Below are 17,908 nucleotides of genomic sequence, written 5' to 3'. Positions count from 1 at the left end.
GACACGAATGTTAGCACTGGGTATCAGCACAATACCCCAAAAAGTAAGACAGGTCTAACCTTCTCAAACACCAGTACAGGGAACAGACCAGACCAGCCTCCACAAAGCAAAGACCAGGGGAATCCAGTTATCATGCTATGGTTCTAAGCACCCTTCTCCCCCTCTGCCCCTAATACCCCCACAAGTTCACATGTGCACTTCCATGCACTCAGACCCCATTAGGAAGAGAAGAGGGAGAGCAGGAGAAAATGTGAGTGACTGAGCAATGTATCTGACAGAGTCATCCAAAAAGACTGATCCAGGAAAACAAAAAAAAACAAAACCTAATATACCAAAAACTAATCAAGTTGGGGTGGGCACTGATGAGAAAGATTAGTTCCATGTTAGAAAATTCTGAAAGCTACATTTTCTTTGCACGTCTGTGTAGTAAGAAGTAAGTGTGCAACTGAGCCACACTGTCACCCATCAGAAAGAAAACCTCAGTCCTTCTGGGCACTTAGATAAACCACTCTTCCACTTCTTCCACAGTCATACACATGACTTTTTTCCAAAAGCAAATGGAACACATCACGAAACATTTCACTCCACCTCTAGTGCTGCCAATTTCCTACCAGACATGAAAAAATGTACAGTCCTTAAATGCAGTTTGGGCTGTCACTGCCATCTGAGTCCCCTGGCTCAGCTTTCAACCACACTCAAAATCGAGGGAGACCCCAGAGAAAGGCAGCCGACAAAAACTCTTTTCATTTAGTCAGTTTTGTTTGTCAGAAGCATTTTCCTGCTATTATCTCTCTTTATCTCACACGATTCCTATGAGGTATGGCAGGGCAAGCCTGCTTACCTCTTCCTTCAGCTGAGGAAAGAGAAGAGAGGTCCCATCTGTACAAACAGACACGTTAACTGGCTCAGCCAAGTCACAGAGCTAATTAGCGGTGGGCAGAATTGGAAACCAAGGTCTCTCGAATCACATCCTTGGATTCTTCTAACCAAACACAGACCGTGGCTTTTGCACACACAACCTAAAGCACTTCCATACCTGTGGTATAAGAATTGACTTTCAGTCAAGCCCACAGAACACATGTGGCTTTTTTTGGCTAATTGTGACTGCATATCTGGCCCCTAAGTCACTTAAAGGCGCACAGCAAAAGAACCCAAGAATGGCCTCTACCATTTATTTAAATGTCACTAACAAAAGCACCCTTAAACATTACACAGAAAGCTATCCTTCAGAGAACAGGGACTGGCTGTTCTCCCTGTCGCCTGAGGATAAAAGCAGAGGAAGCCTCCCAAACCTACAGTTGTCCTACAGTCACCTTTGAAAAGGATCAAAAAATGGCTGACCCTTCTTGCTACTCTTTGGACCAAATAATGTCCCAGAACAAACACTGGCCCACAGAAAGGCTGGGCTATAAATGTCCAGTTAAATAAAATATGGCACACCCACACAACAGAATGTAACACAACTCTTAACACAAATGAGGTAGAGTGATATGTACTGACATAGAAAAATGTCCACAATTATAAAGTGATAAAGGTTAGTTGCAGAATAATAGGTATAGCATGATTCTCTTTTTGTTAAGTAAAATAAGAAAGAAAGCTCTGCATTTGTATAAACATGTACTTAGACATGCAACAGGTACATACATCTGTTGAATTTATCACATCAAGAAGGAGGGAGAAAGAGCATTCACTTTTGACCATAGCTCCTGTACTTTTGTTTTGTGTAAATATTTTTTACAACAGTAAGTGTCAATGCCGCTACTCCTCCAAACAACCAATGGATCCTCTTGTCTTTCCACATTATCCCCAAATAAAGATTAATTGGCTTATGAATGTCTTACTTTGCTCAATAGATATGTGCTGACGCAGCATACATTTAAATTAATTGGGGAAAATGGCTTCATTTAGGAAAAAGTCTATTCCCCCTAACTTGTTTTTCACCTTAATTCAATGATCAAAAAACAAACCATGAGGGGCCAGCCCAGTGGCATAACTGTTAAGTTTGCACACTCCACTTCGGAGGCCCAGGGCTCACAGGTTCGGATCCCAGGCGTGGACCTACATACTGCTCATCAAGCCATGCTGCGGCACTGTCCCATATACAAAATAGACAAGGGCTGCCACAGATGTTAGCTCAGGGACAATCTTCCTCAAGTAAAAAGAGGAGGATTGGCAACAGATATTAGCTCAGGGCCAATCTTCCTCACCAAAACAAAACAAAACCATGGATCAAGGTAAAGAAGACATATAAGAAAAAACACCAGAATGAAATATCTCAAATTAACAAACAGGGGTTCTCTCTGGGTGATGGGTTTACAGTGGCTTTTCTATCCTTTATACTTCATCATATTTTCCAAATACTCTACAGTGAGCTAGCATAACTTTTATAATAAAAAATGACTTTAGAATAAAAATAAATGTCCTATGAAAGTATATCAAAAATCAAATCTCTCTAGGGGCTGACCCAGTGGCACAGTGGTTAAGTTCGCACGTTCCGCTTCAATGGCCCAGGGTTCCCTGGTTCAGATCCCAGGTGCGGACATGGCACTGCTTGTCAAGCCATGCTGTGGTTAGGTGTCCCACATATAAACTAGAGGAAGTTGGGCACGGATGTTAGCTCAGGGTCAGTCTTCCTCAGCAAAAAGAGGAGAATTGGCAGCAGATGTTAGCTCAGTGCTAATCTTCCTCAAAAAAATAAAATAAAATAAAATCTCTCTAAATGAAACTTTGTGTACACTTAAATTATCTTTTAGTTTATAGACAATAAATACATATTAAGTAAACTAATAAATGAGTAAAACTCCCTTTCTGATGGATCTCCAATTAGTCATTTTTTCCTACATTAGTTCCCCCCAACCCAACAAGACCATAAACTCTTCAGAGACAAGGACCAGTTGTTACTCATCTTTAGCAGCCTCCTTAGTATCTGCCATACTACTGGGCACATGGCAGACACTCACTCAATATTGATCAGTTGGTTCCATTTGTATTTTTGAACTTTGCTATGTGGGTTTTTCTGAAAGAAGAGTGAATCTTTACTGTTCCAGCGCCTATGAAATATATGAATATTTGTAAGCAAGCAACAAAAGGAGTCCCCTCTAATTAATCCAGAATCAACAAGAGTTATACACTATACATCACAGTCAATATTGATTTCATAGGTCTTTTTGTTTAAGGTAAAATTGCCTGTCCACAAAAAATGATTCATTTCCTCAGCATAGTCTTTCATTATAAAACTCCCAAATGACCTATAAACCAATAAATAGCTCTTTTTTAAACTAAAAAAAAGTCAAGCCAACAAATACTAATCAAGCAAGTATTATCTGCAAGGCACTAGAATGGGTGTTGAAAAGAATATAGACAAGTTCAAAGTAAAAAGTGTGTACAACCTACTTGGGGAAAACAGACACGACCATTTTCCAAGATAGGGCCTCCAAAAGGCCTTAGATCATCAACGTTCAGTAAGGTTTTGAGAAGAGGCTAGGGTCCAAACAAGTAGAGTGCACACTTTACCCCGACCCGTGGCATCCTGTCCAAGGCACCACCCAAGAACTCAAGAGTCTGCTGTTTTCACCTCTCCTCCAGAGCCTCCAGCGCTCAGCAAGGTGCCGAAGCCCGCAGACCTGGTCAACTTTGAACTCAACTGGACAGATCATTCTTTTATGCAAGTGTCACTCATTCTCCAGAGAATGGATCTAGTTAGTCTCCTCTCTTCTGAGATTCTCCACATCCTCCAGTCTGTCAGATGACCTTGGCTCCCATTCACAGAGATGACTCAGGTCATCCTAATAAGAGCTCTAGCATCTAACCTGAATACAACCTGGTCTTTTCCCACAGTCACAGAGGAAGAAGAGGCCCTTCATTCCAGAGATAACCTCTTTGCCTGGGAATCTCATCCTTTTCTGACTTATGAGGAAGCCAGTGCACACTCTGGTATGCCACCCACACACATTCCACCTTCTAACACCTTCAGTCTCTACCACTGTCGCTTTCCATGACTTTTTCAAACATACAAAGATTTTTCTCTCTCTGAAAAGAAAAAAAACTTTAAAAACATTTTCATTGAAGTAGAATTTGCACACACAAAATTGCACAAACAAGTCTACAGCTCAAGGAAATTTTATAAATGGATCACACCTATGATCAAGAAACAGAATACTACCAGTACTCCCAAAATGTCCTTTCATTACCATTTTATTTTTCTCCTCATTTTTGTTATCAAACTTCCTGAACAGTGGTCTGTCTTCATTCCTACCACCTCCTCATCTATATCAGTCTAAGTATCCCGTCTTCAACGAATCCTTCCCAGATGCATCCAGATGAGGTTGTTGATCCTTCCTCTATACTCTCAAAGTACAGCACGCAATCCTCTTTATGGCACTTGTTAAACTAAACTGCAATTAAATTATCTGTTTACGTGTCAGTCAATCCCACCAGCCTGTTACCATCCTTGTGGGAAAGATTATGTTTAATTTGTTTGGGTACCCCCAGTGGCTGTTACTTAGTAGGAACACAGCTGGTGTTTGACATTTGAATGAATGAGTACAAGAATGAATGAAGAGATTCACTAAAATCTAGTATCCTGCTGAAATTGATCAGTTCTTTGTCCAGTTCTCATCAAAAGTAATAATGATATTTAGCTGTCAAAATTCAGCGGTTGGGATCATGAAGAATGTCTAGAAAAATGCACTGTTCCAATATCTGGTTAAGCATCCTCTTTATATCCAAGTATTTGAGCCTATTATGTGCCAATATACTGGGGTACAGAGAAGAGACTTCATATCTTGCATCTACCCTCCAAATTAAACCAAATCATTACTTCCAGTGGTAAGCTGTCCTTCCATGGCCACACATCCAACATGGAGTCCTGCCAATCTTTTTCCCCAACTGCTCCTGGAGATACTCCTCCCTCTCCCCACAATCTCCTTTCCAGGACAGTAAGAAGTCAGAGACAGGAATCCCCCAGGATCCCCAGACCCCTCCTCCCAGCCCCCTTTTGTCACATCCAATTAACCATCTGCCAGTCTCCGGGGTCTCCTTCTAGCCCACTGTCCAGCTGCCAACTGAATACTATGTTTCCCCACCCCCAGCCCCATAGATTCCCATTGTCCCTGGGCTGCAGGGTAAGAGCCTAAAAGCTGGGGGTTTTAGCCACATTCCCAGTGCCTGCCTGTTATGCCCTGGATAACTGTAATTGCAGGCTTAAAAATCACATTGGTATTGATCTCTGCACTGTTACAGAGGGAAGGAAGGGAGGGAAGAAAAAAGGGAGCAGGGAGGGGAGAGGAAGGAAGCTATTGAACCATCCTAATTATCATCAATGGGAAAATAAAGAGATTCATCTAACTAGTAATATAATTATAATATACTACATATGTAATATAGTCATACTAGTAATATCATATTATATATAATCATGTTATACTACTAGTAATATAATCCCATTTCTATTACTATTTACACTGTGAATATAACTACCTCAATATACAATATATCTACAAACATAGAGCAATCCTGAGAGGTAAGGATTTTTTTTTTACCCATTTATAGATCAGGAAACTGAAGCTCCAAGAGGTTGTAACTTGCACAAGGTCACACAGCTAGTAAGTTCCTCTTCTGTTTTAAGACTAAGATTCTGGGACTGGGCAGCACTTAAGGAAAGTCCCACCTCCTTCTACTCTAGGGAATGTAAGCCCAGTTCCCCACAGCCCACCTTTTGGTAATAGCAGCCCCCAGCATCCTGCTCCCAACCTCTCCGGAGGGCCATGTAAGGCCCCTGAGGAGCCTTTGATGAAACGGGGCTTTTTCACTTGATGACCCTTCTTGGGTTTGCCCCTAAAATGAGAGTTGAGGTCAAAGGGAGTGCTTTGGTGCCAGTGGAACATGTATGCTCACTAGCATCTTCCCTCTTGTTCCTCTTTATGTAGAAGAATGGGCAAGAGGCTCTTCCATGATCCCTATTCTGCTTCCTCTTTATTCTAGGGCTTTTAGAGGCATTAAGGAAACGGAAAATTCAACAGCAGGTCCCATCCCTGGTAGATACAGTACCTGATAGCCGGGCAAGGACCCCTCCCCAGGAGGCTGCAGGACACCTTCTTGCCTGAGTCCCTCTCCCTCTCTCCTCTTCTCATTCACCCTCCACCCCACTAACCGTGCCTTTCTGACTCACACTCTGTAGGAGGTGATTCTGCAGACCCCACTATAGCCTGGAGCAAATCCCACTTTAGCCTGCAAAAGAAAGCCACCAGCGTTTCTAAAAGGATTGCTAATTTGGGATCTCCCAGCCTTTCTTTCCAGCTTCTCGGCCCAAGGGCCTCCACCAACCCAGCTCACCCATTTCACGCTGCCCTCCTCTGGCACTACCCTCCCCAGGCATGGCACCACTAGCCTCGAAAACCCCAAGCCCGCTGATGCTCTCTCTACTGGAGCTGTCAATAAGGCACATTGTGCCCTCAGCTCAGGTCCTCGCCAGCCAGCTACTTTGCTAAATCAGCCTTCCCCTAGTCTCCTCCTCTGGCCCAAGGCTCACCCCTCAGGTGACTTTGAGATCCACCCCTCCAGGCTCATCCAGGACTTTCCTTCATCAATTGCTCCTCCCTTACCTAAACATTCATTCTTTTCCTCAGGCCTGCCTTCTCTCTCCTCCCCACCTGTAGGTATTCACATATCTTCCCTACCTAAAAAAAGCCTCCCCTCAACTCTGCTACCCATCTCCAACTACCTTCCTATTTTTAACCTTCCCTTCACAGCCAAACCTCTCCAAAGAGTCATCTATATGCACTCCCACCACTTCCTCCCCATCCTCTCACTCCCCATTCCCACAGCAACTTGAATTCCACCTCCTATACACTATTAAACTGTTATTTCAAAGGTTACCAATGATCCCCAATTTCCAGAATCAAGGACCTTTGCTGGGTCCCCATCTCTGTCAACCTCTCTGCAGCATCAGACCCTGCAAGGACCTGTTTTTCTCCAAGTACTGCTCTCCCCTGGGTCTCCTCCAGCCCTTCACTGGGGTCCACAGTTCTGTCCTTGGCCCTCTGCCCTCAAGTCTGTACATGCTTTTCATTTATTATCTCATCTATTCTGATAGCCCCAGCCACAACTTCTTACAAGATATCTCCCAAATCTATAGTTCCGGCTCTGGCCTCCCTCCAAAGCTCCAGAATCCCTTCGTTATCCGCCTACGGAATCAACACCTCCCTTAGCTATTTCACTGACACCTGAAATGCAACATGTCCCAAAGCAAATTCCCCAGCCCTCCCTCTCCTCCTGCCACCCCACAGCTGCTCCTCCTCTTCTTAACTCCTGATTTTCATTTAGGATACCTCCATCCTCTCAGTCACCCAGGCTCCAAGCTTTGGAGTAATCTTTGATTCTTGCCAAGTCCTATAAACTCTACCTCCTCTCCATTTTCACCGTGGCATCTCAAGTTCAGACCCTCCTAACTTATCACAGTGGTCTCCTAGTCCAGCCCTAGCCAGCAGTACCTCCCCATTCCAACTGACCCTCTACAGGGTTGTCAGACTTACCTTCCTGATCATGTCACCAACCCATTCAGAAACTTTTAGTGGCTCCAGAAAGCAAACTGCAGAAAGACTAAACTCGTTGGCCTGCCAGTCAAAGCCCTTTATGATCTAGGAGTCCAGTAGGTGTTTGATAAATGAAGCAATCAATCAACCTGGTCCTCACTCCCTTCTGAGTTTTTTCTCCCATTGATCCGCCACCTGCATCCTCTAAGTCACAGACACTGGACCACTTACTGCCCCAAACCCTGGATCTTCATCTCCTTCTAACACCATTCCCCAACTGGGAACACAGCACTTGCCGTCTTCCCCATCCAAATCCTACCCATCCTGCAAGCCTCAAGTACAGAAGTAACCACTTCCCTGAGGACACAGCTCCTCTGCCACTTTTCACTCTCCTACTTGTTTATCCCTCGAATCCATGTTTTCCAGCTAATGTCCAGCTCCCTTCTAATAATGCCATGGGACAGAAGGGGAGGAGACAAAGCTAATTCTCCAACAGTTTCTTCTTTACTCCTCTGAATTAATTGCTCTGTCCTCTCAGCTGATTCTTTCTGTTCCCTCACTCCTCAGCAGACACGATTTCAAGCAGCTCTATTGATCCAACAGCCCTGTGGCTGTCAATCATTTCCTAGTTATTTTGCTGCCAGTCATTCACACACAAAGGAATGGCAGGAGGAGTCTGAACCGCACACAGACAGAGAAGGGGTAGGAAGGGACTGATTCGCTGCACCCACCTGAGGTCGACAGAAGCAAGAACTCCATTCTTGCCAGCCTCCTCCAGATGGCACGGGGCCATGTGGCCCAGGGCCTGGGGGGCTGGGGGCTGGCATTTTTATACTTTTGCAGAGGAGGAGAGAACAGGAGGGCCCTGACTTGCTGTAAGGAGGGCGCCCCATCCAGTCCCCTGGGAAACCAAATTGAGAAGGATTGCTCCCTTCCTGGATTGGAAAGGTCCCATGGAGGTCAGATTAAATAAGATAATACTTGTCAGAAGAGGCACTTAGAGTAAAAAATGTTCTATTTGGAAGGAACTATCTACATATATTTGGATAGAACTGTACAACTTACAAAGGCCTTTCACATACAGTATCTTATTTGAGTCTCTCAACAGCCCTATAAGGGAGCTAGGGGGCAGGGGGCTATTATCCTCATCTTATACAGATGACAAAGTCACTTGCCCAAGTCATTCCGATAAGTAGAGAGCAAAGGGGAGTGTTCACCTCCTGCTCTCTTGCCTGACCTTCTCAGCCTCCTTCACAGGCTTTTTCTCCTTTTCCCACCGCCTTAAATCCGAGTGCTCTCTGAGGGGGTCTATTTATGTCCATTCCCCTCCCTGCTCTGCATTCTTTCTCATAATGATTTTATACACTCCCACAGCACAGTACGTGGAACAGGAGGCACTCAATAAATATTTGTCAAACCAGTGATTAAATGAATGAATGAAAGAGAGCTGAGGCCCAAGCTCTAGCCTTCAGATTCCACACAGGCTCCCTGCACACCATCACGCTGCCTCTCCAGCACCTTCTCCCACTCCACATCAAAAGCCCTGCACAGCACTCCTTCTGGAAATTGCCCCAGCCTCTCTGCCACCACATTCATGTAATAATTAAAACAGCAGGAACAACAGGGGCAGCTAGGATTTCTTGTGCCCCTACTGTGTGTTGGAAATGGCTGGATGCTTTTTACACATTTTTCCTATTTAATCCTCTCCATCTGTAAAATCAGAATTCGTAGTCCCATTTTGCAGAAGACTGAGGATGAGAGACAGTAAATAATTTACCCAAGATTCTACCTCTAGTTAGTGCTGAGCCTATCTGGTCCAAACCCCATGGTCTTCTGGCTATACCAAGGTTTCTCAATCTCAGCACTATTGACACTTGGGGTCTGGATAATTCTTTATTGCCCTGTGCATTACAGATGTTTAGCAGCATCCTAGACCTCTACCCACTAGATGCTAATAGCAACCCCTTACTCAAGTCATTGCCAAACGTTCCCAGGGGAACAGAACTGCCCCCAGTTGAGAACCACTGGGCCATGCCATACTATCTGCAGAAGTAAATTGCCACGGGCCGGCCTGTGGCTGAGTGGTTAAGTTCGCGGGCTCCGCTTTGGCGGCCCGGGGTTTTGCTGGTTCGGATCCTGGGTGCAGACATGGCACTGCTCATCAGGCCATGCTGAGGCTGTGTCCCACATAGCACAACCAGAGGCACTCACAACTAGAATACACAACTAGGTACTGGGGGGCTTTGGGGAGTAGAATAAAAAAAAAAAGTAAATTGCCAAGTTTCAGAACCCGAAAGAACTTTGAAAAGCAAAATTGTTCATTCTCCAACATCTAAGAAGAACCACTAATTTCACCTATTTGTGTTTTATTGATATTTACAGTCAGGAAGATTTTTCCTATTTATCATCTAATTTCCTTCTGTAACTGCAGTTTATTCCAATACCTCTTACATCCCCCAAAGGATTCTCAAATACAATTGGAGAGAATGTGCCAATAATCAAGTTATTGATGATTGGTAGCACAAGGATGAAGCAAAGCCTCCCAAATCTTATGGAGGTCCACCTGGATTTCACTGATATGTTCTAAAACATATTCAATAGAAACAGCCTATATAAATCTGATATTAAAAATTCATAGCATTCCCTCTCCAGAACAACAAAGTTCTCTCAATACTCCCCCAGAAGTTCCCGGAAAATGGTGTGACCAAAAGCCCAACTCATGCCGGTTGGAAGTGGAGGAGAATCAAGAAGCAACAATAAACATTGAATTAAGCATCATGTTTACATTCTGGAGCATCAAGCACAATGTCAAAAAGAGATATTTTTCCTTTGCTGCAAAAGAGAGCTCAGGAGGTAAGAGACCCCTCCCCTTTCAGGTACCTGGCAATGCAGAGAGAGGGTGGTGATATTTACTCAAAGATTTGCACACAAATCTAAGGTGTTATTCACAAATCTGGGGCCGGCTCCGTGGCCGAGTAGTTAAGTTCGCGCGCTCCGCTGCAGCGGCCCAGGGTTCAGATCCTGGGCGCAGACATGGCACCGCTCATCAGGCCACGTTGAGGCGGCATCCCACATCTCACAACTAAAAGGACCTGCAACTATGATATACAACTGTGTACAGGGGGGATTTGGGGAGATAAAGCAGAAAAAAAAAAAAAAGATTGGCAACAGTTGTTAGCCCAGGTGCCAATATTTAAAAAAAAAAGAAAAAAAACTCCCTTCTCTATGATCTGGACATGATAATGTCCAGTTCCTCAGTTTAAGTGGGATGGGGTTATCATCTGTGAGAAAAGTTAAAGAATCATACAGTGAACACCAATATGCCACCACCTACGTTCAACAACTACTTATCCTTTGCCATGTTTGCTTTGTCTATACTAGGGGGAGGTGATTTGTTTTGGTTTTGGTTTGGATGAATCACAAGCTTTTTAAAAGATCTTTTTCCTTATCTCCAAAGAATAAGCAACTTCAATGGGAAGACAAGCCCAATGTGTATAGAAAGGGCTAAAAACAATACAGTACCACTCGTGAAGTGCGAAAATGAGCATAGACAGTGAGTGCCTAGGAATCTGGAGGAGACAGTGGTCTTGTGAGCTGTGAAAGCTCTCAGAAGAAGGTGGGGCTCAAGTCCTGAAGAACGAGTTGGATTTGGAGAGTGGGGGTGTGGGGGTGGATGATTCAAGGGGAACGTGAGTCAAACTGCCCTTGGACAGCAGAAGAGCAGCCTGGCTGGAACTGAGCTATGAAGTAAGGACTTGACCCTGAAGGCACTAGGGAGTCACTGTAGATTCATAAAGCAGGTAGTGATGTGGTGAAAGCAGTGATTTAGGAAGTGTAATCTGCCTGCAGATGCCAACTTGGAGTCAGGGTGAGAGAGCAGATTCCAGGGAGAAAGAATGAAGGCCACTAAAGGAGTCCATGGGTGGCATAATGGGTCCTGGCCTCTCACAGAGACCCCGCAGATGAACAACAAGGGCTAACTATGAACGATAAGTCAATAGAGTTTGTTAGAGGAGAGAGAGTCCTCACAGACAATACCAAAGTTTTAAATATCATGACTGGGAGAGAGAAGATGCCACTTACAGAATTAAAGAAGACAAGAGAAGGATCTGGTTTGGGCCATTGGAAAGACACACGGAGTCAAGTTAGAGGCTGGCCGAAGCTCAAGGAACAGCAAACCCTCCAGGTGAAAATATCTGGACTCACAGGACTGAAGCTCAGCAGAAAGACACAGGGAGGAGATATTTCCACATCACTCTTTTCTCATTTAACCTCTTAATTGTTTTCCTTTGAGTCTTAACGGAAGAGGTTTCTCCTCTGCTCACCAAAACTACGCTCTTCCTTTTGTTGGGGAACCTGCTCTTGTCTCACCTCTTCAGGTCCTAACTCAACAATCCATCTAGCATCTTCCGTTTTTCCCGTCCCCTAGCTTTCTCCATTCCATGTCCAAATCTCTTCTGACTCTCTGGCAAAAAATGAAAACTCCTTTTCCTGACATTAATAACACCCACTCTGACTAGCACCCAACCTCTCTTTCTTTTCACTGATAAACTCCGCAAGGAACTGATTCCGATCCATCACCCCAAATCCCTACTCCAAATGCCTCTTCTAACACTATGCTCCCAAGAGCTTGCAGTGGCCTTCTTTTCATCACAACCAGTGACACTTACCCAGCGCTCCTCCTGTTCAACCTGTCTGTAGCCTGTCATCACATCAGAAGCCATGCTTACTCCCTGGGGTCTCCAGGATCACGTCTCCTTTGCTGCCACTTCCTAAATAAGAGTTTCTCCCCAAAATTCTAACTTGAGCCCTTCCCCTCTTTCCTCCACTCCCTCCCTCTGAGAGGCAATGCATTCACAAAGCTTCGGCTGCATCCAGCCTTGACCCAGAAGGCCTCCAAGTCCGCACCACCAGCCCTAACCTCCTGCCCATGCTCATGTCTTGAGTCCCACATTACTCACAAAACTCCACTTGGATGTCGCTCCATCATCTCCAATTCTCCATGTCCAAGGCTAATGTCATTATCTGCCCACAAAACTGGCTCCTGGTCTCAACCTGACCATGTCAGTTGGGACACTTTTAGTCCTCTACACTCTTAACCCAGCTACTTCCGTTTCCTCATGGGCTTAATTTCCTTTTCCCCCATAACTAGTTTGTCAAGAAATCCCCCACATTTCTGCCTCTGAAAATGTCTCTCAGAGTTGTCCCTGGGGGCTGGCCTGGTGGTGCAACGGTTAAGTTCCCACGTTCTACTTCTCAGCAGCCCGGGGTTCACCAGTTCGGATCCTGAGTGCGGACATGGCACCGCTTGGAACGCCATGCTGTGGTAGGAGTCCCATATATAAAGTAGGGGAAGATGGGCATGGATGTGAGCTCAGGGCCAGGCTTCCTCAGCAAAAAAGAGGAGGACTGGCAGTAGTTAGCTCAGGGCTAATCTTCCTCAAAAAAAAAAAAGAGTTGCCCCTCATTCCCCATCCTTTACGCCACCAATCCAGACCAAACCCCTTCCTTCTCAGCTCCGGATCACTTTTGCATCTGCTTGGATTCTTTCCCTCTCTTCTCTGCCTCATCAATTATATTACCCCCAGATTAACCTTTCTAAATACTTCCTTCAGGATGAGCCCTTGCTCAAGAACCTCCCTACTGCCCTTGTATCAAACCCAAGTTCCTCTCTGGGGCTTCCAAGACTCTCCCTATCTGGCCCTGCCCTCCTTACCATCCCTGTTTCCCATTCCTCCCTAACCTACATCTTCCACTCAGTCTGCCCCACGATCCTCGATGTCAATACCCCAACCTCCTCTGTGCCTTTGCCCAGGCTGCTCCTCCCACTCTCCATCCCCTTTCAAGGGCTCCCCTCAGCTCCACTCCTCTGTAGTTCCATCAACTTTTTATCTTAAAGCACCATAATGGTTAGCAATTAATCTCTAATTGAGCAGTAATTGTCAATCTTCTTTTTAAAGTTCCTCAAAGTCAAAGAACACTTTGAATATTTCGTTTGTATTCCATAGCACCCTGGACAGCAGAAGGCTCCTAGTAAGAGTTGAAAAGTCCTTGTGAGGTTTTCTATTCCAAATGGTTTCTCTTCCCAGTTCTGAGTTCCCATATTTCCCCTCCTCTGCCTCATAACTATGATCAATAAAATTACTGCGACACACTTTTCCCAGGCTTGGGACAGAGAATTCCCAGGAACATGCTATGGAATCCACCACTCTACAAGAAGATCGGGCTGGGGGGAGGGGTTGTTAGTGTCCGTGTGCATGCAGGGAAATGAGATTTAGGGAATCTAGCTTCATCAGTTGGTCGAGAGAAATGAAATACCAAAATAATCAAAAGAGGACAAGTAAGGAACCAAAATGACAGAACTATTCTCAACATGCCTAATTAGAAGCACCTTAGGCAAGGGTTTTGACAAAGCAATTGCCAGTCTGGTCTTTGTACATGTAAAATTTTCCACCAGAAAGTAGGGGGTAACCCTGGTGCTAGGGACTTTGAAAATGTGTTTGAAGGTTTCTCAATTGTTCAGGTGAATGAATTTATAATCTGTCTAGCCTACCAGGTATAGTGCTATGTTCCATAAAGACAGGGAATCAGAAGGGAGAGGGTTAAGAAATACAGCCTTTTCCAGCTTAAGAATCCCCAGCATGAGCCCAGGCTAGAGACTAGAGGGGGCAAAATCAGAAGGCAGAGCACAGAAGGCCACTTCAGGGTGGGAGGGAGTGGTCCTAGACCCAGCCAGGGCAGCCTACACTCCCTCTTGCAACTTGTTACAGTCATCAGTCACTTCCAGCCCTGTGCATTGAAGACTTACCCTTTCTCTGATTCTAAGTGCACATCAGACCCAGCCCCTGCTCATAAAGGCTACCCAAGGAGGAAGGAGAAAATCCCTAACAGGAGTCCCACAGGAGACAGACCCCAGTCTGCCATTTACTCTGTGATTTGAGCCAAGGCTAGACAATGTAAGGCACATGTTGCGTTTTGAAAGGCCCTGGGAAAAGTAACACATTGGACCATTATAGGCCATTAACACCATTAACACTGTGTGAATTCATTTGTCAGAAATTAGCAAGCCTTCAGAAACTGAGCTCTGCTCCAAGGGCCTGGGACAGAGAATGAACAGGAACTAGTGTTTGGATGGTTGGAAAGAGGAAGGAGGAGTGGTTGCCAAAAGATGAAAGTGGGGTCCAGAAAGGGAAGGTGGGAAGGTTCACACTTCAAGAGTTTTCCCCAGAGCTAAGAAAAGGCAGACTTTTGCCCCAGATGGGAGGCGCAGGCCGCTGAGTGAACATTTCCAGGTACCACTTAGGCCCCCCAGAACCTCTCTCCTAGATGCCAGCTTATAAACTCAGGTCAGGAACCTCTTTAGAATCCATGCTTTGGGTCCTGGGCAGGGTGTGTGACTTTCTGTGTGTGTGTGTGTGTGAGAGAGAGAGAGAGAGAGATAGAGAGAGAGAGAATGTGTATATAGAAACCATCTCTGGGGAAAAGGAAGGAGTGAGGGATGGAGGGAGGTAAGGCTGCACCCTGGGAGGCAGGATAGAGTAACAGGGGCTCCCTCTGCTTTCTCCAGGCCCTGGCATCAGCTCCTGTCCTCTGGCTCTTTCCTCTCCAGACCAACTACAAAATGAACATACAAGCCAATCGAGTCTTGACTTCTAAAGCCACACGTCTCCCCAACAAAGCACCCCACCCCCTTCCCTAGAGATGACCTCCAGGGCAAGGCAATGAGTTTAGGAAACAGATGGAAGTGCAGAGAGCCTGCAGAGCTAACCTGATCCCTGACCCCACCAGTTCATGTCCTCTAATCCAACTGATCAAACAAGAGGGCAGATGCACAAGGCCCCCATAACTTATTGGACTCCTTGGGACAAAGATTCCGGACAAAATGGTTCCAGACACGGGAGATGAGCAGCTCTACCTGCCAAGTTGGTGGAAGCCACAGGTAAAGGGGAGAAGAGGAATCCCTGGCCATCAGAGAAGCAGGGCCACAGGTGGTGAGAGGGGGGTGGTCGGTGTCTGTTCTGGGGAGGGGGCTGTGTAGCCAGGGAACAGGAGGAGCTATAGACCTGGGGGATGGGAGGTGGCAGGGACTGCAAACAGCTGGAAAGACAGATCTGTGCGCTCTACATACCACAGGCAAGCAAAGATTCAGTGGGTGTGTATGAGGGGGATGCTAACTCACACTTCCAGGAATGAGTGATTCTTATGAAAAGCTCATCCGTTCCAGAACTGGAGAAGAGGAGGACAAGGAGGAGGTCTGAGGCGCCCACTGCCCTCCGAGCCCGGTCTGCCTCTCAAGTCCGGGACGCGGGCTCCCCGCACGCACCAGGCGTGACCGTCCTGGGTCCGCCCCGCTCCTGACTGTCAGTCTGCAGCCTGCGCGACTCCCAGTCCCCACTGCCCCTCTTTGCACAACAGGGCCCGGGGTCCTCGGCCCGAGAAGGCGTGCCAACCCAGGGGCCAGAGCCCGGCTGACAGCGCTGGGGGAAGAGGGGAGCCTAGGGAGGGGCCAGGGACGCCGGTAGCCGGAGCGGCGCGCTGCAAAGTGATCCAACATCGCCCCATCCCCGCGCTCCGGGAGGAGCGGCCCGAGGGGACCGCCTCCCGCCTCCCCTACAGACTCCCGCAAGTGGGGTGAACGCCGAGGGGCGCCGAGCTCCCAGCCCCCACCCCTCTCCAAAACGCCACCAGCATTGCCATAACAACAAGAATCTCAGCAACTCCAGCCTCGACGACGAGGGGGACTGCCCCCCAGCACGCTCGCCCGGGCCACAGCCCTCCTTCCCCAAACTTGTCCGAGACGCCGCGTCCACGCCAGCGGCCCACCCACGGCCCCCGCGCCCTGCCGGGCTTACCTGTCCGGAAAAAGGCGTCCACGTCCGAGTCGGCTGCTCCTCCTTCCTCTGCTGCCCCCTCCGGGGGGTTCATGACTGGGGCGGGCGTCCGCGGGCAGCCGGGGTCCGGCGAAGCCCGGGGCCGAGGGCTGCGGGGCGCCCGATGGGCAGAGGGCTCAGGGCGCAGCGGCCGCAGACCAGGCGGACCCGGGGCTGGGCGACCGGGCGGCCGGGCGGCGGGGCTGGGGCAGAGGACGCCGAGCCTCGCTCAGGCGGAGGCGCGCGGCGGGCTGGGGGCGCCTGCCGCCGGCTCCCCCATGGTACCCCTTCCCCGGGGGCGCTGGCCGCCTGCTGTCTGGCCGGGGCCGGGGCCCGGGGCCGGGGTCCGGGCTGCCTGCGCGCCCGCTCTCCGCCAGCAGCGGCAGCTGGCTCTCCTCCTCGCCCGTCTGCCCGTCTCTATTGTTCAGCCCTGCTCGGCTCTCCTCTTTATTTTTCCTCCTCCCTCCCACCCTCCCTGGCTCTCTACCTCCTCCTCCCTCCCTCGCTCGCTCGCTCTCTCGCTCCCTCCCTCGCTCTCTGGCTCCCCCTCTGGCTCCCTCGGCCGCCGCCGCCGCCTCCCCAGCTCCTCCCCCGGCTCCCGCGCCTCGGTCCCGGCCAACAATGACCCGGGCAGCGCCGAGGGGAACTGAATGAAGCTCCGGCCCGGGCCGGGACTGGCCGCGAGCCCCCGGCGCGCGCGCGCACCTCCCTCCCCGCGGCCCCGCGCGCCTCCCCGGGAGCTGAGGGCGGCCCGAGCTATTGTTCGCCGCCGCGCTAGGCCGGCTTCCTGAGCCCCGCAGGAAAAGCCCGGCGAAGGAGGCGGCCGAGAGGGCGGGGCCGCCGCGCGAGTCCGGCAGCGGGGCGCACGCCGGTCTCGCCGCGCGCTCAGCCGCTTCCCCCGCGCGGACCGCGCTCCGGCCCGGCGGCCACCTCCTCCGCCCCACCCCGCGCCAAGGTGTGTGAGGGCGAACCCCAAGCCGCCTGCCCGTCTCCTCTCCCGACCGGTCCCCAAGCTGGGCTGACCTGTCCCTAGAGGCTGGACTTTTTTCCCATCCTTCCAGACAAGCTCTCTACTCTCTTCCTCCCCTCCTGAGCCCCTCGCATTTTCCTCACCATCTCTCCTTAGTTCTTCTCTTGTTTAGCTTTTCTCTTCTTTCCCCCCTTTTCAGCGCCCCTTAAACATCTCTACCCGTCTCTGATTCTTTGTCCAGTTCCTTCCTCTTGCGATGAGTCCCTGCCTGTCTCTCCCTCCCTCTGTCACTCTCTTCTCTCTCGTTTGTCTCCGTCCTGCCTCCTACTTGGCCCCTATCTCAGCGCTCCTCTTGGACGGCTGTCAAAACTCCCTAATCCCCGGGGCCTTCTCTGTTTTGTTCTTCTCCCTCCTGTGAATGGAGAGATCCAGTTGGCCAGGAGAAAGGAGGTGTTACAGCAAGCTGAATTTCAATTAAAGTGGGGAGAGGAGCTGGGGAGGAATGGGGATGACGGCTAAAAAGAAAGCAGATGCTG

At 48.4% G+C, this 17,908-nt stretch overlaps 1 protein-coding gene across 30 annotated transcripts in view; it reads right to left on the bottom strand.

The window, feature by feature from the left end:
• KALRN (kalirin RhoGEF kinase) overlaps nt 1-16,878 on the bottom strand; it is a 637,850-nt gene extending 620,972 nt beyond the window's left edge. For 14 of the 30 annotated variants that reach the window (XR_011503193.1, XM_044771436.2, XM_044771446.2 and 11 more), the window contains exon 1: nt 16,385-16,868. Coding sequence is in view for 29 of the 30 variants with exons in the window: in XM_044771436.2 (XP_044627371.1) it covers nt 16,385-16,457 (73 nt within the window). In the remaining variant the exon portion in view is untranslated. Of the gene's footprint in view, nt 1-16,384 lie in introns of all 30 variants that reach the window. The other 16 variants (XM_044771435.2, XM_070508998.1, XM_044771437.2 and 13 more) reach the window with 3 other exon arrangements.
• Nucleotides 16,879-17,908: the final 1,030 nt, after the last annotated feature.

The sequence above is a fragment of the Equus asinus genome, chromosome 5 (genome assembly GCF_041296235.1).
Source record: "Equus asinus isolate D_3611 breed Donkey chromosome 5, EquAss-T2T_v2, whole genome shotgun sequence".
Classification (NCBI taxonomy): Eukaryota; Metazoa; Chordata; class Mammalia; order Perissodactyla; family Equidae; genus Equus; species Equus asinus.
Note: the sequence above shows the minus strand (reverse complement) of the source record. Positions and strands in the feature narration are given on the sequence as shown.